The 21,636-nt window shown below is 32.0% G+C and overlaps 3 protein-coding genes and 1 long non-coding RNA gene across 5 annotated transcripts; 1 reads left to right on the top strand and 3 right to left on the bottom strand.

Annotated features, from left to right (window-relative positions):
* Positions 1 to 230: 230 nt before the first annotated feature.
* Positions 231 to 751, bottom strand: LOC114399286 (auxin-responsive protein SAUR50-like). The gene has a single exon (XM_028361449.1). It carries the CDS (start codon positions 631 to 633, stop codon positions 256 to 258), a length of 378 nt encoding a protein of 125 aa, XP_028217250.1. The 5' UTR covers positions 634 to 751; the 3' UTR covers positions 231 to 255.
* Positions 752 to 7,391: 6,640 nt separating this feature from the next.
* Positions 7,392 to 11,176, bottom strand: LOC114400795 (translin-like). Its single transcript, XM_028363430.1, has 7 exons — positions 10,822 to 11,176; positions 10,409 to 10,505; positions 10,210 to 10,325; positions 9,014 to 9,058; positions 8,556 to 8,581; positions 8,201 to 8,336; positions 7,392 to 7,847 (listed from the first exon to the last, which is right to left on the bottom strand). The coding sequence occupies exons 1-7, from the start codon at positions 11,153 to 11,155 to the stop codon at positions 7,714 to 7,716; spliced, it is 888 nt and encodes a 295-aa protein (XP_028219231.1). The 5' UTR covers positions 11,156 to 11,176; the 3' UTR covers positions 7,392 to 7,713.
* Positions 11,177 to 13,901: 2,725 nt separating this feature from the next.
* LOC114399362 lies at positions 13,902 to 14,675 on the bottom strand. Its single transcript, XR_003663706.1, has 2 exons — positions 14,499 to 14,675; positions 13,902 to 14,372 (listed from the first exon to the last, which is right to left on the bottom strand). It is a non-coding gene; the product is annotated as an uncharacterized LOC114399362 (long non-coding RNA).
* A 2,063-nt stretch (positions 14,676 to 16,738) lies between these two features.
* LOC114400704 (serine/threonine-protein kinase PCRK1-like) lies at positions 16,739 to 20,965 on the top strand. 2 transcript variants are annotated; one of them, XM_028363295.1, is made up of 6 exons: positions 16,739 to 16,968; positions 17,423 to 17,484; positions 17,605 to 18,008; positions 18,415 to 18,675; positions 19,399 to 19,521; positions 20,031 to 20,965. In XM_028363295.1, the coding sequence occupies exons 2-6, from the start codon at positions 17,463 to 17,465 to the stop codon at positions 20,541 to 20,543; spliced, it is 1,323 nt and encodes a 440-aa protein (XP_028219096.1). In that variant the 5' UTR covers positions 16,739 to 16,968; positions 17,423 to 17,462; the 3' UTR covers positions 20,544 to 20,965. The 2 variants fall into 2 exon arrangements, with proteins under 2 accessions (XP_028219096.1, XP_028219098.1); XM_028363297.1 differs by lacking the exon at positions 17,423 to 17,484.
* The last annotated feature ends 671 nt before the right edge of the window (positions 20,966 to 21,636 follow it).

The following is a 21,636-nucleotide window of genomic DNA, read 5'->3' on the forward strand; positions in this document are numbered from 1 at the left end:
AAAAAAATTCCTAAATATCTTTTAAAAAAAGAAAATAAAAATTTTGTGGGGACAATTGTCTCCTCCTAACACGCCTCAATCTTTAACATAACATGATTACATATAAAGGGATAACTAAGTAAAAAAGAAAAAGAAAAAAAATTATGATTCCCTCTGCTAATAAAAATTAATATTCTAATAAATTAATATTTATGAATAAAAAATGATTTTATATATACATGATTGTAGTTGTTTAGTTTAATTAATAATAATGACTCAGACACGCACAAACACTCGTTCGTTGTGTGGAGTGCTTGCACGGCGAAGGACAGTGAGGAAAAGATGCTCACTGCAAGGAATATAGAGCTTTGAATCTGCAATGAAATCATACTCATCCTTAGCTTGATCCAGCAGAGTCTTGAAGAGTGGATGATTGAGTAAGGTAATCTTGATGACATATCTCTTATGGTGCTCTCCCACGTACACAACCAAGTGACCCTTTGGCACATCGTTGGGAATGGAGTCTCCTTCATCTTCATGCATGGATGACCCCAGTTCCCATTCACAGCAGTAACCGTAGGCAGCACAATGGAACACTCTACTTCCCATTTTCTTCCACTTGTTAAGGCACCCTCTTAGAAACTTTCCCTTCATAGTGAGAGAGAGAGAGAGAGACAGAGACTGGGAAAGGGAGAAAAGGTACGTGGAGTACACACGGAAAATGAAAAGGTTTATATAAGTGCGGCATGGCAAGTACAAATGCTCTGCAGCATTATGGGGGTGTGTTTGCGTACTCGTTTTGAAGCCTATGCTTATATATAAATTACATGATGCATCTTATATAAAAGACCATTCAAGCTTAATTGGATACCATTATTATGGGTGGTAAAACTTTTTTTCTAATTACTTAATTTCATCTCAAAACAATAAAGGTAAAATAATCTTGTGTCAATTAATTCATATATTTATTAACTATATTGATGATATTTGTACACTCAAATTACAAATTAAACATCTCATCAACAAATTTATTTTTTCTGTATATTTTTGTTCTTATTACATTATTAATTAAATCAATAATTTATCTTTTTTCTCTTTTTTATTTCTCTAAAGATAAACAGGGAGTCTTAAGAATTCATTCTACTTACTGATAAGCCAATGCTTATGTCATGAGAGAAAACATATGAAAGATTTTCTTTTTATTTTTGTTACATTCCAATAGGTTCTATTTGAACTAAAAACCAAAGACACAGTAAATGGTTGACATGATACATCGTAGCTTTTGCCTATACAATTATCGCGGAAACATCAATATCCAATATATATTATCCTAAGTGTGTCAGATACTTGGATACATCAATATCCAATATATATTATTCTAAAGCGTGTCAGATTCAATTAACTGGCCTTGCTTGTTAGTAGCTTCTTTATAACATTGCACCTTGCGAAATTATACCAGCATGCAATGCATGCAGGTTAGAAAACATCAAAATAATAGAGACAGGTAGGAGTTAATTTCAGTTATGCATAAAGTCAAAATTAACTTGTATTATGCTTTTTATTTTTTACACTCTCACTTGATATGTATGTTATATATACAATGAGAGTATTGTCTCGTTAAACATGTGTTTGGTTTAGGTTATAAATTTAATTTTAGAATGTTTTAATTTGATAAACATAATTTAAGTAAAAGTGAATTTGGAAACCTATATATAAAAAGTGATCTTGATGATAAAATAAATATTATTAAAATAATGTTATTCAAAATTACTTTTGAATTATAGTATAACCAAACCAGTATGTCAGGTACGCGAGTAGTTAAAAAGAGAAATCAAATTTATAGAATTTTTTTAATTAAAATTTATACAACAGAGAGAGAATGGAAAAAGAAGAAAAACAAATATGCGATAAAATAATTGATATGATTAATAGAGAATGAAACAAGAAAAAGTAACATTGTAAATTTTTTATAAAAAATTATTGTATAGACTTTGCATAAGTTTTTGACAAAAACAGACAAAAATGTCTATTGCGACTTTCTTACTCCCATTCAAATCTCACTTTGAGGAATAGAATCACGGTTATTTACTTATTTCCTAAAAATGCAAAATTTGCCAATCATTTGTCTCCAAAAGCATGTTTAGAGTCTCAAACGCACAATTGCAGTTCTGAAAACCTAAATCCAAACACAACATTGATAGAATGTATAGAACTTATTATGAGCATTAAAACTTATTTAAAGATTTGCTACCTAGAAAATCCACTTGACTGTAATTCAATGTTCTAATGAAATTAATATCTTTCCCTGGAAGTAAGGGTAGTGTCTTTCTTTGTAATTCTTAAGGCCGGTGCTTGATGATTGACCTTTCAAAGTTCTTAAAGTTCAGACCCCACTACTTAGAGAGGAAAAGATAAGATATGAATGAGGAATGGGATAACGTTTCTTGGGTGAAGTGCGATCCCTCTTATTTCTCTTGAATTTCGATTTGTTTTCATTTTCTATATTTGTTACAAGAGAGAAAAATACAAAAGTAGTGAAATTAATAAACTTTATGAAACTAATAATAAATTCTAGTATAATTATTCCTATGTCTTTTACCCTTGTATCACAGAAAAATAAACATGAGAAGCCACAAACATGTCTCTTAGACAGTGTGATACCCACATTTTTTTCTCTCTATGTTATACTTATATGTACAACTGATCAACCACCTTCTATGTAGAAGATTGGTGTCTTTGTCAATTTGAGCTGCTTTTTTCTAAGCATGTATTGATATGAATTTATCATTCTTATTTTGACTGATTTCAGCTTAATACTTGTGTTGAATAGCCTTGAATTTGTCATGCCGGCCAAATCTTGCATTTTGCATGGAGTAAGGAGGGTACTATCCGTACAAAAATGTGAATTATTCAGTCTTCTAGTCTAGGAAAATGGGTTTGTGACGAGTTTTATTGTCCCATGTAGCTCTCACACATTTAGGAATGAAAAATTCTATTTCCCTCATTTTTTTTAATAATTTTTTTCTATAATTAGAAAATTGATGATAAAATGAATAATGTAATGGAATTAAAAAAGAAAAAAAAGTTATAAAAATTGTTATTATATTATAAGGATAAAATATCTCTTTAAGAAATGGGCTTATACACTGTATAAGGAATGGAGAAAACATGTACAGTTGCAGACAAAAGAATGAGTGTTACAGTTCTTTACCCTGAAATCTTTGACCCTCGAAAGATGTGACATGTTTGACTTGATTCCCGCATTCCGGTTTCTCATACATAATTCACGGATCTTTAGAATTTCGATATTTTAACTAGGATATTGAGTTTCAATGGTTTCAGATTCAGTTTTCAGCCCTTTATTGATCTTAATCTTAGCACTATAGCACATGATTTTTTTTTCTTCTTGAAATGAAGGTTAACATAATACAGAAAGTGTAACCTAAAGTATAAACTGAAAAAAAAAATCAATTTGTACCAGGAGAGTTCATTCAGCCACTTTGTTTTGGTTGAGAGAGGTTTAGAATCTTACTTTTCATTGTATAATTAGAAAATTATTAGGGAGTTGGAAACACTATTTTCTAAGAAGAATAACTTTTAGCACTTATACTAAAATAATTATAGATGATGCATGGGGTTTGAGATCCCCTTTCTCCTGGTCTGCGATGCTCAGAGAGACTACTGAGACTCAGTATTCTGACCCTTTAAGACAAAAGTGGGTCGTGCTTAGTTGTTTGAAAGAAATAGCATGTCCCAATTTGACACAACCTGCAACAGTTTTCCAGATATGAGAGGGACCATAGGGGCCAAGTACGTGTTTTTGAAAAGCCCTTTTGTGGATCTCGCGAAATTAATTTTGTAATGGAAAATACTATCTATTCAATATCATATTGCTAACTAAATAGAGCAACGAGTCCAGACACAAGAAAGATTAATTGAACAATGAACACAAGCAATTAATTCCATTAAAATTTGTCATGCTAATTCACCAAAATGAAAAAATTAGTGAAAAAAGATGAAGAATCACGAATTGCCACAAAAGAAGGTCAAATTTCAATTCTCAGAAACTTTGATCACATTATAATCAATGCTTCATGATCTCTTATTTCACACTAATTTACTCTCCTCTTCTAACGACTGTTATCTTCTTTAATTTGAGTAAGATGGTCTTTTTTGTATTGAGTTCTAGAGAACAAAATTGTAATTATAATCACTGCATACATAGCTAGATATTGGCTCATATCTGTGCAGGTGTTGATGTAACAACTCTACATAACCGAATCCAATGGCTACTTGTGCAACATAATTACAGTGATAAGAGAGTCTTCAAGGCTAGATGAAGCAGTGATAAGGTTCATTATTACACCTCAACCCACCATCCATTTTGTACATCAAAATTATTTGATTTGACTTGCTTTGCTCCCATTCCACGTGCAATTCTCTGTTCACATGAGCTGGTGCTACAGGCAACTTTATCGTTTTTTGTTTCTACTTCTTCCTAAGTGCCCCACCCACATCCCTCTATTAATTCCTCTCCATGCTTCCTTTTAGGGAGCAATGCCTCTCTGTACTCTTACTGTGTGGGTGTTTGATTTGGTCAGAATTGTGTGTGAAATTTAAAATTTAGTGTCGGTTGAGTATGTGAAAACCTTGGTTTTAGAGAATTTAGTGACTGAACCGATACTTAGGCTAAAAATAATAGCTACTATTTTCTTTGGGAGAAAAAAGGTCCTAGTCTTTAGATGTCATTCCACATATAAGAGTTTTAAATCACGTTTTAGGGCTTGATTAAGGTTTATGATAAGAATGTCAAAAAGTGTTTAGTCAAAAGTAGAGGATGAGCTCACTCTCTTTGCTTATGTTTGTCCGAGTCAAAAAAAATATTTTTAATTACAACAGGAGAATGAATATTAAACACATAATCAAGACATATTTGATAAGTATATGTCTGAAAAGTATTTAACACATCAGGACATCAACATGTCGTTCTATAGGAGTGTACTACTTTTTAGACCTCAACACTCTATATTAATCTTTAATACAAATTTTTATTACATAGATTCTCAAAATTAAACTTTAAATTAAATTGAAAAACAACATAGAAAACATATAACTGCATTTAGGTTTTGTTTTTTAATTTATTGGTAAAGTAAAAATGCAGACAGGTGTCCAGTGTCCTTCATCTTTCCCAAACCCTCTCACCTAATCATTTATGTGTAGTATGAAAATGTATGGTACAAGAAATGAGTACTTTATTGTTAAAATGTGATGTGATGTGTTTTAGTCATCGTTTGTAAGGTTCCATTGTTTTAAAATTGATAGACTTGATTTTGAATTGTTAAATGTAATTAAGATTAAGATGTGTGATAAAAACTTATTTCATCTATAGGTTTTTTACATTAAAATGTGTGTACTGTGTGAAAAAAAGGTTCTTGATGTAAAATAAACAGATCTTCAATCTTTTACAGTTTTACTCACCTTTTACAGTATGTCAGTATTTTTAAGAAGAAAAATAATTGTGAACGATGTTTTTCAACAAAACTAATTGTCTCACATCCCATGGAGAGGTTTGAGATGAAGATAGGGATGAGAGAGATATAATAATACGAGAGACAGAGTGAACATGAAAATGTAATGGATGATGTGTTGAGAAAATAAAAAAGAAAAAGAGAATATAATTGGCATCTAAACATTGAGGAGATTTGAATATTCTTTCACGATACAGATTTAAAAATTTAAAATGAACGCATTAGCCAACTCTTGCAATAGCAGTTCAGATACTTTAAGAGCATATTATAAAATAACAAAAAGAATACTTATGCTTTTTACTACCTTTTTAGTTTTTAGAACAGCAAAAAAGAAAAACATTAAAAAAAAATCCATAGAACCACAGACGATAAGCCATGAGTTGTCAGAAGGATTTCATTAGCTGATATGACCCTCGTAGAAAAAATTCACATCAAACAGAGGAGACCTTGTATAAAAATTGTATACAAATTCCACTCATTAAAAGCAGTATTATATATACTATTATCCTACTCCATACATATTGTTCGACAAGATTTGCTTAAATTGTCATTGCATGAGATTGAAAAAAAAAATATCGTGAAGTTGTACTAAAACCCACCTTATCTTGTCACATTTTAACAAACCCACAACAATCATATAATATAATTGACATCCGTGGTACATAAAGAGCCTTCTTTTGCGTTTATATAGAAATTAAGCAAGGAGGCTAAAGTGCTTCAAGATGAAGCTTCTAGCATTTTTTATCGCACTTATAGTGGTGACATCTCTCTTTGGAGAGTCGAGGGCCTCAGGAATAGGTGGGATATATGGCCAACAACAGAGAAATCGCGATGGAAGGGGAAAAGTGATACAAAGCATTGAAAAGGAAAAGACCAATATCATCAATAACCCAAAAGGCAGTGTTGAAAGTGCAAACCACCACCATGCCAAGCCTAAAGGAAACTACAAGGATATGGCATGAACTTCTCAAGAAGATGGTGGGAATAGAAAATGAAGATGGCAAGTTCAAACATAGGATACCGTTATCAGGCATAGGTTGAGTATGATGGTATTATATATGGTTGCTCTAAATAAAGGGACTCTTTATTTGTGCTGGCAATTAACTAAGCTCAGTCACTTTTTTTTCTTTTAATATAGTTCAAGGTTATGTTGTATATGGTTAACTTGGCGTAAGATGTGAGAATTACTGGCATATAACAGGGCTCCTCGTATGGGTTGCTAAGTTGTAGATTCAAATAGTGTGTTGTTCTTATGTGTAACTGTGTTGAGAACTAGCTTGCCTGGGCCGTTTGTAACTTTGTTGATTGTAATAGGACTTGACCTTGCATATTGTTTCATTCAACATTCGCATTTGCAAATCTGACTTGTACACTTAAAAATAACCACCACCTTCTTTCCTATTTAAAATATTTATATGATTAAAAAAAATAGCTAAAAGCTAAAAAAAGTTAGAACAGTACTTAGAACTTAGAAGAACGTTAGGAAAAAAAAAACACAAGTTACTAAAAATTAAGTTACTTTACGACACAGTTTGCTAAAAATAATTTACTTTACCAAACTCCAATCTTCTGACTAGAATTCTTTCAACTGAATGAAGTTGTGAAATACATTCTATGCAAATTCCCATCTTCTGACTATAATTCTTAATGACATATCCGACCTTATTGTAGCCGTTAGTATTCAGACTTCGAATTCATCGCTTTAAATTCCTCAAAATTATAACATCCCAGGTTATATCAGATCACCTAAAAAGAATTACAAATATTGATTTATCTCATCAGATTTTAACTTAATGAATTTTGAATGCCTCACCTTAGTGCTTGTTAAAAATCAATGAATTACCTTCTTTATTCTCTATTTCTTTCATCTCATGAACTTTTTTATTTTGCAATAGGGAATTACAACTTCATTTAGCCGATGGGGTGAAAGGTTTTAAAGAAAAACTTCAAATTGTCCGCTGTGGATTGAATTGAAAATCCCCGTTCAACCCACAAGCATTGAGTACAGGGTTCTTAGTTCTCACGATGGTTGAAAGTCAGCAGCACATACTGGCAATTGTATTTCCTTACTCATGAATCTTGCTTTCATCAACCATTAGAAATAGAACTCCCGTTACAGCTAACAAAAAGCTAAGCCTATCAATTTTTAAGGTCCATAGTTTGTTAAGAAGCTAGTAAAGCTCCATGTACTTTGGGTCTACAGGTATCACAACTTAAGATTAAGATTGTCCTGCGATTCCTTGATCTCCAAGTCTCCAACTGGCTCACCATTCGGTGTCAAACCCCGAATCTTAACATCATAGTAAACTTCTTCGACTTTTCTTAAGTCATACTTCATGCCTGCCAAGCCAATAGTGGAAAGATATCAACCAAACAGAAGGTACGAGTGAATACAAACTCCATGCCAACTGCACAAATACCTTAAGCACACATAGTTTTTTTTTTTTTTTGGGGGGGGGGGAGTAATCCTCAGCTGGTACATATGTTTATTAAATTATTACCTGTTTTCTGTGTAAGTCTGTTATGTTAATGATGTTACTCACTATAGTTAGTAGACCAATCTTGCTTTAGGATGATAAATATTTGTGACAACATTGGGAATGCAACGTCAGTACCATTATCTGATGAAGGTAATGCAGTGACAATAGGAAAAAAAAAAATAATGCACAGACAAGGTACAAGTAATAACATACCATCAAACTTCTTTCGCAAAAAATCATTTCGTAGATTAAGCATGCGGAATGCAGCATGGAGATCTGTTAAGAACTTTAAGACCTTCCTTGGACAATCATAGTCCCCAGCTGTCACTTGATTCACCACATACCTTGGCTGCAAAGTCAAATGAATGGCAAAATAAGGTGTAATTGTCATGATGTATTTTCCTTGAACATACAGAAATTTGATAGTATATGTAGGTGCCAATAAACAAACATTCATCCATCTCTAGTCTATATTCTTCTTGACAATATGGTTAAAAACATGTAGTGAAATATCTCCTCTATTTTATACAAGTTGATATGTAACAATTAAGAGGAAACAAGTTCTTACCAATTCATTAGACATAAAACAGACACCTGCATGGTAAAAATGTATCAACATCAGTTTAAACGGCAAAACTCTGAAATCATAATCAGCTATGTAATGTGATTGATTGATAAAAACTAGACCTATGGCTCAAATCAAAAGATGGAGTTGTGGGTTGGAGGATTTTGGTTGAATTCTTTAATCAGAGTAAAAAACTTAAGAATCATTTGTACTAATGAGCAATGGCTAAATATAACTAACAGTATAACATAACGCATTTGGTTATTGAGCTCCTTTGCCTTGGAAACCCTACTGATTCTAACTGCCACACCCATGTTCTTCAAAATGACAATCATATTTAAATTAGTCAACACTTCCTGAAGGAAGCTAGCCTAAGAAAACATGCAATAGAATCATATTCATCTCCATTAATGATCATTACACATAAACAATTAATGCAAGTACATGTTTAGAAGACTCACCTATTAAGTAATCTTCAACGTCTAGGCCAAATTCTGAACTATTCACTGCAATAGAACAATAAGCATGCAGAACTTAAAAATCTCACTGACTATGTGGGGAAAGTAGTTGACATTATGGCAAAAAAACAGGGAGGGAAAAAAAAAGAATACATTTTGTTTCCACTTATTCCAAGTCACAAAAGACATGAATGGTTATGGTGCATATAGAAGAATAGAAGATAAACAAATAAATTGACATAAATGATCAACTATGAACTATTTGTTCAATAATCTAATTTGATACAAGCTATCAACTATAGAAGTTTATTACGATCACAAGTTCAATCACAATGCCTCTTATAATTTAGAATAGCATTGAAAAAGGTTGGAAAATTTAACTGTCCAAAAGATAAGCTATCCCAATTAGATGTTAAAACTCGTGTTAATGGAAATTTACATGAGGCAAGACTCTTAAATGTAAAACAATGAATTCATAGGTATTTCAGCTTAAATAATCTTTGATTTTGGTACTTCTGGGACCCACCAATTGGACGATCAATGGTTCAGATTTTTATAGCTTACAAGTACCTATAAATAAATTATAAATTATATATGTAAGAACCCAGTCCCTTGATCTTACCATTCTGCACCAATATAAAGTGCACCATTCATTTAGATTTAGAATATCACAATGCCAAATGCAGTAGCAATTGACAAATTCTGCAGGACATTTGTTACACCAAAAATAACAATAAACTCAGCAGGACCTTCTTTACAACAAAAATAACAATGGTTGTTTCTTCTATATAGCAACATGCAGCCATGCATAATTGCATGATATGGTGTTCTTCACAACAACCATGTGAAAGCTGTACAGTTAATGAGGTTCCTTTTATTTTCCCTTCTCCCCGTTAAGAGGTAATGTTTGGATTACAATATGGTACATACCAAGTCCTTCAATACTTTGCCTAGGGACGAAACACTACCAGCATTGCATGCAGAAGCTTATTTTACAAAAGACACCAGTTTGAAACCCACATTCCCCTGCTGCTTAGAAGCTTAGGACATCATAATGTATTCAATTAGTACATTAGAAAATTAGTAAATCGTTAATAATAATGCTTAATAAAATCAATCTATGCATACATGCATACATACCTAAAGAATAAAACATTGATTGACATGCCAATAACTAACACGAGAGTATTAAAACATACACCCAAGTTTTTCCTCAGCCTCTTTGTGCTCGAGAAGGCTTCCTGTTTCAAGCCAGTGCATAAATGTAAGCATTGAAACTACAGACTGTGTCTCACTCTTCCAATCACCATGGTACCTAAATCACACACACACACAAAAAGTTACATACACACACAAAAAAAAAAAGATACACAGTTTCTCTTTAGTGAACTTAATCACCTATAGTATTGCCCAGGGCATCCTCCAACAACTTCAGCAAGTTGCTTATACTGCTTCTTTAACACATTAACATGAGACTTGGCCTTCTCTAAAAGCTCTGTTCAAACCCAAAAAACCAGATACACATGAGATAATGAGAAAACACGTTTCCTTGCCACATTATACACTTCATCCCTCAGCATTCATCGCAGGCATGCAATGGCCAAAAAATTATCTAAACCTAAAAATGTGGAACACAAGTTTGGATTTTGATGCTTTCTATTTAACACTCAAGCCTTGCAAAACAAACCCATTTACACACCACAAGTAACACGACAGAGAAACCCAGAATCGGCCCAAGAGAGCATAAGAAAAGGAAACTAGTGCGGTTAGGGTTAAGTGAAGAAAGAGGAGCATAGTGTGCTGGGTAGTACCGGGAGTGGGACGAGACTGGTGAACGAGAAGAAGTGTGGCATAGATGAGCCTAGTGGAGGACTCAATCTCCGAAACGACGCTTCGAATTCGTTCGCGCAAGGTTCCAGATTCTTCCAGCTGAACCCTAAAGTCATCGAATTGCTTCTCCAGCGAAGACGGAGGCACCGCCATTGAGGAGGAGGATAAGCACGAAACGGGTGAAGCGAGGCGAAACGTTTCGGGTTTCCGAAACGGGGAAACGAGGAGCAGAGGGTTAGGGTTTAAGGTTAAGGAGCGAGAGAAGACGTGGCAGTAGAAAGCCGCGTTTCGAAACGCTGGTTTCGTGTATTGCATGGTTTTGTTTTCTTTTTCCTTTTTTTTTTGGTGCGGGGTAATTTCTATGCTGGACAAGAGGCAAGTGTTACCATCAACGACTACTTACGTTTTTGCCAAACATTTTTTAGGATTTAATATCTTGTTGTCCTTAAATTTTATTTTATTTTCAAATGTTTGTTTTTAGTAACTAATTCTTGTAGCCTTTTTTGTATTTTGATGATCATGTTTTTTAAAATGAAAATTAGAAGAAAATGTTAACATATTTTTATATAATTATTTTTGAATTGAATGATTTGATCAACAATAAGTTAAAAAAATATAATTATTACATTAACACGCGCATGTGAGGAGTGTCTTGAATCTTCAACACTCATTTGCATGTTCAACTCTTATGTGCTAGATTGTTATTAGTTTTCTTGGAAGTATAAGTGGATATACTAATCGGTCTAATTCATTTAAAGTCAAATTCACAAAGTTAACATTTTTATACGGATTGAATAAGTCCAATCTACAAAATAAATGATCTTTAATTTATTCAAGTTTTCATCTGATTTGCAAAGTCTACGGATAAACGTGTTCGTTCACAAACACAAATAGTAATATTAAATAAATAAAAAAATCTATCAAACTATAATATAGTAACATTTATAACTAAAATATATCAAGATTTATTACAACACCACCGAACACTCAAACCTTGTAGACTAAATATCAAGGTTTTATGCAGGTTTCATGGCCTAGACTCAAACTTGCATGTATTTATGCATTTTTTTAAAAAAATAGGTTAGTTATTTATACAGTTTGAGAACTTAATGGATTGGTCCACAGAAGTTAGTCCATATATCTACCCCTACTTCAAAGGATCTTCAATTTTTAACGAGGTTAGTAACATTTTTAATGAGGGATGCCAATTACATTGCTCATGTGACAGCTAACCATGGTGTTAGACAAGATCTTGAATTTGTTGTTTTAGACTCCCCTTCTCCTTCTCTAGCTACCCTTGTGTTATGTTGATGATTTAGAATTTGTTTGATTGAGATGATAAAAATAGAAAAAATGAAAACAAATGAGTGATATCTAGATTAGAGTAATATGTTCTTTCTCTTCTCTATTAAACATAAGTTTAGAGTAATTTCTTGTTTCTTTACTATACACATATATATATTGTTGAGAATGAAATCTGATGATAGAGATCCATGATAGAGATTCAAAACAAAAGTGTTTATATATTATAGATCTAATGTAATGAAATTTTTTATTAGAAATCTATAACAAAAAATTATTATTTATAAAAGACTTAAAGCATATCTAAATTAAAAATTAATTTCTTTTTTAAATTATATATAAAAATAATTTAATAATAATATAGTAAAATAGTTTTACATTTTCAATCAATTACAAATTAAAATAATTATTGTAAAAGTAAAAAAAGTTATATATCATTACTGTTCCTCCAATGCAGTCGGTTCACCAAGACAGCATAACTACAACGCGAAAGAAAGAAACGGGGTGGAAGGTTCAGTAGGATGGAAATCATGAAAATGCATATTTTGTTTATTTAATTTGAAACAGATGGAATGCATTTGTTTAGTTTGTTAGGTTTTCAATTTCGATCATTGGGATTATTTGTTTCACGGAAATGATATTCTATTTTCAGGAATCATGTTTGAGTACATTATGATATTTTTAGACTTATTTTTTAAAATTTAAAATACTTTAAGTAAAAAAATAAAAATAAAAGTTACATATGTATTTAAAAAATAATTTTCGTATTCTCATGAAAATATCAAATTCTTATTCCTCTTTATGAGGATAAAAGTATAAAAAAACTATAATAAAAAATTAGTTACAACATTCCCAAAGATCAACAATATTCATAAATAATTTCTTAAAACTTACAAATAACTTAGCTGACTTTCTAATAAAGCTTGATTTCGCTACGCTCAATAAGAACCCATAATAGCAGAAATTGGTTCATGTTCCGCATCCAGACCCAGTCATCTTTGCTCAAGTGTAAACTACAAATAACTCTCCATTGGCATTTCTTACTTAGAAAGAGGTTCTTTAATCAGAAAGAATTTAGTTCAGATATAAAATGCTTATTCAAAAGTTTTTGCAATTAAATAATGTATGATGGAATCATGGAAATATTAGGTGTTTTGAATGTTTACTTTTTCAAAATGATTTTTATTTTTAAATTTACAAGATTTATAAAACATGTATAAAAAAAAAATATTCTAAGGTGCTATTACATTTTCACATATTCAGAAAACAACTAAAAAAGTTTATTTATTGTTTTCAGTTTTGAATATATTTTTGAAATAGGAAATATTTTTTAAATTTTAAACAAATGTATTTTTATCCTTATTTTTTGTTTTTTTTTTTTACAAAATCCATGAAACAAACACACTATTTAGTCTAGTAAAAACTATATAAAACAAAACATACGAGTGGACAACAAAATAGAATAACTAAGAGTCAACAAAGAAAAAGAAACATGATACAGAGATACAGATGCAGTTGCAGGGAAGCAAAACTGTGTAGTGGGGGGGGAAAAGAAAATTGATAGAAAAAAGCAGCTGTAGAAGAGAGGAAAAAAAAAAAAAGAAGGAACAGATGAAGAAGGAAAATGGGTTCCAACTTGCAGGTGGAAGATAAGGAAAACTAAGTTGGTTGCTAAAACAGAGCATCGTTACATTAATTTTTTACCCCTCTTTAGATTTGTTAGATGTTTGGAGGGAACTTTTAAATAACAAAATGTTGATTGTTCGGTAAAACTTTATTTTCATTAGTTTCACACACAATTTCATCATCAAGCATTCAAAATATACCCACAAATCCTTTAAGAGGAGACTTACTGAATTAAGCCCACAGAGAACATGTTACAATACACAAACTAAGAAGGAACGTCTGCATGTATGATACAAATCCAAAGTACCACTAGCGGCATCATGTTATTAAGCATCACTAGTTGTGCCTTCACTGTAAATAAATTTAAGCCTTGGAATTCAAAACAAGTAACCAAACAAAAGCATCACGGGAATGAACAAGGATGAAGATTTGTTGATTGAATAGGTGCTTGCACTATTCTTCCCCTTATGATCCTTTACGTTATTCCCTCCACCATTTGTCTTTGCTTTCTGTGACACCTTTGTGTGTTGAACAACATGCAATCCTAGATTTGTTCTTCTTTGAGTGTTTGGTTTGCTTGATTCCATGATCACACCGTACATGGCTGCATGCCCCAGAAAAAAAAAAAATTTAACATATTTTTGTCCAATTTGAATTTGATTTTTTTATATAAGAAATTAGACAAAGAAGTAGGACAAGAAAAAATAGCACAGAAAACAAAAATTGTTACTTTTGGTTTCCTTTTGTTGCCTGGAAGTCCCAAGATCTTCAATTTTTGTAGTAAATGTGCTCCCAGTAGTTGAAAACATGAGGATGCTGATCAATAAAAAAATCCATAGAAGTAATGTTTTGGTCATATTTTATTTTGGTGGTAAGTGATGAGCAGGGAGAGTAAAGTTGCTTGTGTAGAGGCATTCGAAAAATTTCATTATTTATAAGGATTTTATTTCTAATGAGTAAAGATGGTTCTAGTAAGTGAATATGTTTGTGCGGTGCACATGCTTGCATTGATTATCTTACTTTGGCAAAAGTATCATCTTCTTTGAGCATAATCCAGCTAGCATGGTTTCCGTTAAAAGGGAATAATAACATGATGATAGAAAGTAAACGAACATAAACATTGTCCACAAAGAAAAGAAAAAAACCATATTCTCGTAACCCAAATACGAAACGAACATTTTCTTCTGTTTTGTTTACCTTTTGAGTCAACCATGGATGCCATGCTTCTTCCCCGTCGCTCCAAAAATACATCTTTTCACGTTTGGGATAAGCATTCAATTTATAAGCGTCACAAAATAAATAAGTTACGTATTTGATTACATCCAACATTTGTGTGTATTTGTTTTTTTTTTAACATCAATTTGTGTATATTTGTGCAGTGCACTTTTCCTTCTATTAACTAAAAAGACTCGAGTGGGTGAGAATATTTATACCACGGCGTGATTAGTTTGTTGAGTAATTTCTGGTCTCAATTTTCTTTTAAGAGCACCGGAGATTAAATAAATTATTTTTAATTTGTGAACATAATAATGATTTTTTATATCATTATGTTGATCTTTTGAATTTTTTTATCTCTATAATATAGGGTACTTCTTTATTATAGCCCAAAAATTTATTTATTTATAATTCTTTAAAGATTTAAAGTTTTTTTCTTATTTTATCTTCTTATAATCTTTGATCAAGTCAAATAGACTGTAATGTTATTATTTCATTATTATTTAATGCTATTAGTAGACAACATATACTATAACAAAAAAAATTCTTCAAAAGACTAAAATAAGTAAAATCAAAACTCTTATTTCATAATCAACAAAAAACGTATTTAAATCTAAATTTTATATCAATTATTTCATTTACTAGTACAATATAAAAATAAAATAAAAACTACATGACTCTATGATATGAATTACATTTGTTTTATAATAAGTGTTATCTTAAATTTTTTTACATAAAACAACAAAAATTTGAGAAATGCTTGATATTATCTCTTAACATTTTTTTAATACTCTTTTCACCATGAAAATTATAAATTTTAATGAATCTCACATATCAAGATAAACAGTCATTAAATAAAAAATATGACCTATCAAAATTGATATTATTTTAATAAATTTTAGTTAATAATAAAAAATGTGTTAAAAAAATGTTATCAGTATTCCTTAAACTAAATAAAGAACACTCTTTATTTAATTTATTCCACTTATAATTTTATAATCCAAAATAAATTTTATTCATTCTATTTTAAAAAATAATGCTTGGAAGAATAAAACTTCTTCTATTTTAAATTTTAAATACATATACAAACTTGGGAGAGGCAATAAGAAATTAAAGTGTGATTTGGATTGTGTCCATTCAGCAGGGACCTTGGCTTTGATAACATTGGCCAATGGCCACTCAACACTAACCTTAACACAATCTGTTTGTTCCGTCTCTTACGGCAGTAGTGCTTATTGTTATCCAAGTCAAATTCTAAACACCCTTTTCACACTTATCTTTCCCTCCTAACGATACACCCTTTTTGATAAATTTATTTTTCTTTTAATAAGAACTTTTTATAATTTTTAAATATATTAATTATTTTTTTATTATATAATTTTATTTAATTATTTTTCTTTAAATATTAAGAAGTAATTAAGTGAATAGAAAATTAAAATAATAATACAAATAATTAACATATTTAATATAATTAATTTTTTAAAAATACGAATTAATTAAAAGAATATTATAATTAAAGATAAAAATAATTTAAATGGATGATTAAGTAGTTATCTATTAGATGAATAAAAATGATTTATTTAATAAAAAGAAAAACTTGTATTCATAATTATCTTGTGTAAAATTTTGTTAGACTAACAACAAACACCACAAAATTAATCTTTAAGTCATTCTAATTCGATTTTTGAGTAGAAAAAAAATAAAAAATGAGAATAGACGAAGGCAACCAAAGTTTGATTATTACTTTGTTATGCTCTTAAACACTGTTTGGTAAAACTAAGGTGACCAAGCCGGAAGCTGCCGTGTGGAAAACTTCTCCTTCCGAGCCTGGACTGGACTCTGTCTTTCTCTTCATTCTCAAAAGGTCTCCACTTTTGGAGGCAAATGGCTTATGTTGTTGTGAGGGGGCTCTTCAGAATCTTGTCCTAAAGGGAACTTCCAACATCGTAATCTTATTAGATCAAAAGTTTTCTTTTGCACCAGAGGTGAGTTTCAATCTCAAAATCTCCTTTTTCTTTTCATTTAGATGAAGGGTGCAACGATCCCATATGATTCTGAACACGTTTCAAACGTTACTGGGCTTCTCCTCTTTTAGATTGCAGTATGGATGGTCAATTTGGATACTCTCTATTCTTAATCTTATTTCCCCAAAAGCAAAACTTTGTTTCTATTAGCATTTTTTTTAAACTTTTTGTAGTTTAAAAAATTTGACTTATCTATTATGGATGGTTTCTATTAGTATGGAGGTTTAGTATTTCCCAAACACAAAACTTAGTTTCTATTGGTATTAATAGGGAAGGCCAATTTGGGCTCTTCCTTGATCAGAATTGGTTGTTGACTTGTTTAGCTTTGGTTGGGGGCAAAATATATAGGAAAAACATTTCATTGATTGAAAACATTTTGTTTGGGTTATCTGAAAATTGGAGATCTTGATGACAGGTAGAATTTGGCTGATAAGGCTGCTTTGGAAGGTTTTTTGATGATATGGTTATTTGATGCTAGTGGGTGCTTTTTTCTTTGAATTCAATTTGAGGACTCTTCATCATGTATGATTTTAGATGCAGTATTGCTTTTTCAATGACTCTCAACGTTCCTTTTCCCTTCTGAAAATGGAAATGCAGTCAAGTCAGAAGGAATGAAGTGTTTTCCATTCTCCTATGGAGAGAAGAAAGATGAACCGAAAGGCTTGCAGTTGCAGTCAACATCGGGTCGATCAGACAATTCCACATGTGTTGAGGCTGAGGTTAGAAGATCTGGTTCTGCATTAAATTCTCAGGATGTTTCAGACAATGGCAGCTCAGAATCTCTCAGGAGGAATGCGATTCCCAGTTTGTCCCAGAGACCCTGCAACCTCAGAGTGTTTACTGTATCTGAACTGAAATCAGCCACAAAGAATTTCAGTCGCTCTGTTATGATCGGAGAGGGTGGGTTTGGGTGTGTCTACCTGGGATTGATAAGAAGTGCGGAGGACCCCTCCAGAAGAACTGAAGTCGCAGTTAAACAACTTAGTAAAAGAGGAATGCAGGTAAGAGTTTGGCTTCTGTTTTTATCTTAGTGAAGGTATTGCCATGCACTAGTGTGTAGTTATTTTGCTCTATGATATACATTTTTATGTGTTGTAATATCATAATTCAATTATAATGTATATATATTATAAAACTTGAATACTTTGAATTGTCACATTAGTTGCCTCATGTAGACATGGTTCGGCGTTTAAATAATATAACTCTGTTCCCATATGTTAAATTTTACTGGGGAGAAAAGCTTTCAAATTGTTACATTTTGATTTTGTTAACCTTACTTGAGGCTAGAAGATTTCTGATGTCAAGTAAGATGCTCTGGTAGCTACACAAGATATGAGTTATGTGTTATTCTTTTCTGTATAATTTTTCCTCCACTTTAAATTTGTTTCTCTACTTTTTGACTTGTAGGGCCATAGGGAATGGGTAACAGAAGTGAATGTTCTGGGCATTGTTGAGCATCCCAATCTTGTGAAACTAGTGGGTTACTGTGCTGATGATGATGAGAGAGGAATCCAGCGGCTTCTGATTTATGAATACATGCCAAACAGAAGTGTGGAACACCATTTATCTCACCGATCAGAGACTCCTCTCCCATGGAGTAGGAGATTAAAAATAGCTCGAGATGCAGCTAGTGGGTTAACATACCTGCACGAGGAAATGGATTTCCAGGTATAGGTTTATAGGAAAAGGGTGAATTACTCTCTCCTCGCCTGAATGATGCTTATGTTATATTTTCCTCTCTAGTCTCTAGTCACCTCTTATTTTAAAACTTACTCTCCTTCCCCTAAGAGATGAAATGTGTTAGTCCAATTTAATGTAAATGATCCTTTTCGCAATGATGAAAAACTGTGAATGGGCCTCCTTGGGACATTTTTTCCTCTGCATACAACTTTTAGTTTAGCTGGGCCTGGGGCAGCTAATTTTAAGCATTCTAAAATTGATTTTACATTGATTTTAGGACTTTAAATGACAAAATGATGTTTAAACATCCCTTTTAATGCCTTTGGAACTTACAATCTTTATTTCATCTTCTAAAATTCCAAAGTCAATAGTGAAGGTTCAAAACTGGCTACATATTAAGCAAAGGATCACGAAGATAGGAAAACTATTCGTAAGGTAAGAGGTTCGTTCACATTAAAATGGACTAAAGCATAACATATATTAATCTTAGGGAAAGGGAGTGCAATTTTGTAAAATAGAGGAGTGGGCAGTGTAATTTAAGCTTTTAAGCATATAATATATTACTAGAGAGAAGAGTAATTTACCCAAAAAAGAAGACTGTGGTATGTGAGGAATTAAATTTGAATACTTTGACCAATGCCATGCTAAATTTATTTACCATTCAAATCTGTGGTGCAGTTGATTAATGCTAACTGTGAGTGCATTGTGTAGATAATTTTCAGAGATTTCAAATCTTCAAATATCCTATTGGATGAACAGTGGAATGCTAAGCTATCAGACTTTGGGTTAGCAAGGTTGGGACCATCAGATGGACTGACTCATGTCTCAACAGCGGTATGTCTAAGTGTATTAATCTACGATTTTGTAAATAGATATTGTTTTGCCTTTAATCTTTTCTAGTGATTATTTACATGAGGAAGTAGAGAAATTCAACATAAGACTAGGGGCCTGAACTTTAATTGTCTGTAAAGCTGCTGCTGATCTAATGGGGCTGTGAATAAAATGATCATGTCAATTATTTGATATAATAGAATGAATTGTGATTCAGTACAGAAAATCGTAAGAAATGCTCTGGGTGTCTTTTGATGGCCATCTATGAAAGCTAAATCTATGTCAAAACTTGGGTTCATTTCTTAACCATTAAACATTTACTCAATCTAAATTCACCTTTCATTTTATCACTGTTATTTCAACATGGGCACACAGATAATAGATGGTTAAGTCACCCTTTTGTTGCTACCTCTTTTATTGTTCAAGCCTGTAGTATACTATCTGAACAGCACTCAACCATAATCCAGTGACTCAATATTACTTGTGTTCATATGGCTGTCTATGTTTGTCAGGTTGTAGGAACAATGGGATATGCAGCTCCTGAATATGTTCAAACTGGACGTCTAACATCAAAGAATGATGTATGGAGCTACGGTGTCTTCCTTTATGAACTCATAACTGGTAGGCGCCCTTTAGATCGAAATCGCCCCAGGGGTGAGCAGAAGCTGTTGGAATGGATAAGGCCATACCTATCAGATGGGAAGAAATTTCAACTAATATTAGATCCAAGACTTGATAAGAAACAAGTCTTCAAGTCAGCCCAGAGACTTGCTACGATAGCTAACCGATGCTTGGTAAAAAATCCAAAGAATCGTCCAAAGATGAGTGAGGTATTGGAAATGGTGAATGGAATGGTAGAATCCATATCCAGTTCTAGTCCACAGTTGCCCCTGAGGAGTGTGGCAACATTGGAAGCTTCCCAGGATACTGAAACAAACAACAAGAAACGAACCATGGATCATAAGCCTGGAGAAAGTAATTGGTTTGTTAGGATGTGGAGACCAAAGCTTGTAAGAACATGTTGACTATTGTAGATTTAAGCCATCAAGCCTGTTACTTGGGAGCAAAGCTTCTTCATGATAAGGGAAGAGCTCCAGCATGTTTCTCAATGCCATGCGGTCACAAACAATGTGCAACTTCTCCATCTCTTCTAAGGATGTGTATAAATCTGCCATTACATGCTACTTACCAACTACTATAGTTTTTTCTTTCTTGTCAAACTACTTGAGGAAATTTTCAGGGATGATTTATGAATTTTTGGAGAGACAATACGTTTCTGAGGATATCTGATGTTTCTGTCTGTTCTGGTTCTCAGAGAAACCATAATGCTGGAAATTAATCACTAAACTGAAATGGTTGTAAAGTAGTTTAGTTATAGTTTTAAATTAATCTTTAACAGCATCTTGTAATTTTACTATTTTTGTTAGAGTTCCACAGAAGTTCTGCAGTGTCTTGAATCAAATGCACAAAATGCATGAATGATTCTTGCATGGTAATTGGTAAATGCAAGTTCAAAACCTAGAAAAGCAGTTCGTACGTTAAATCACATTATCCTCAAGTATCTTTGGTTGAACTGATATAGTTCCATGGGCAGTTTAAAATGAGGTGAACTTTTGGTCTTAATAAATGCGTGAATTATTATGATGCGATTTTAATTTTGATATGTTGATATTTCTCTGTAAATTTTTCATATTGTTATCAAATCATCATGTATTGACACTTGTTCCCAGGCCAGAACACAAGTGTTATTGGAACGCATGGGTATTGTCACGTTATTTTAAAAAATTAAATTAGTTTAATAATAATCATATGAAAAGTTAATTGAATTTAATTATGTGACCATGGCTGATAATATGAGAAATTTAAACCTAGCGTGACTTAAAATTAAAGTCAGTAAGGGTTTTATTGATTCTCTATACATGGGCACATAGATGGTTAAGTGTGTTGCAGCATATTGTCCAAACAGCAACACCCAGTAATTAAGTCATTAGTAAGTCATAACAATTGGCTTAGCTGTAAAATAAGAAAACATTTCAATAAAAAATTATAAGTTTACATTGCTTGATTGAAATGGTTCATCTATATATATATATATAGTAAAGTTACTATAAAAAAATA

Source organism: Glycine soja, chromosome 19 (assembly GCF_004193775.1).
Source record: "Glycine soja cultivar W05 chromosome 19, ASM419377v2, whole genome shotgun sequence".
NCBI classification, from domain to species: Eukaryota; Viridiplantae; Streptophyta; class Magnoliopsida; order Fabales; family Fabaceae; genus Glycine; species Glycine soja.

Coding starts and splice junctions, on each gene's coding strand:
- LOC114400704 (XM_028363295.1), top strand. CDS start 17,463: ATGATATGGTTATTTGATGCTA. Junction 17,485..17,604: donor GATATGGTTATTTGATGCTA/GTGGGTGCTTTT, acceptor ATGGAAATGCAG/TCAAGTCAGAAGGAATGAAG. Junction 18,676..19,398: donor ACGAGGAAATGGATTTCCAG/GTATAGGTTTAT, acceptor TGCATTGTGTAG/ATAATTTTCAGAGATTTCAA.
- LOC114399286 (XM_028361449.1), bottom strand. CDS start 633: ATGAAGGGAAAGTTTCTAAGAGGGTGCCTTAACAAGTGGAAGAAAATG.
- LOC114400795 (XM_028363430.1), bottom strand. CDS start 11,155: ATGCAATACACGAAACCAGCGTTTCGAAACGCGGCTTTCTACTGCCAC. Junction 10,506..10,821: donor CCAGTCTCGTCCCACTCCCG/GTACTACCCAGC, acceptor GGGTTTGAACAG/AGCTTTTAGAGAAGGCCAAG. Junction 7,848..8,200: donor TTTGCGAAAGAAGTTTGATG/GTATGTTATTAC, acceptor TTGGCTTGGCAG/GCATGAAGTATGACTTAAGA.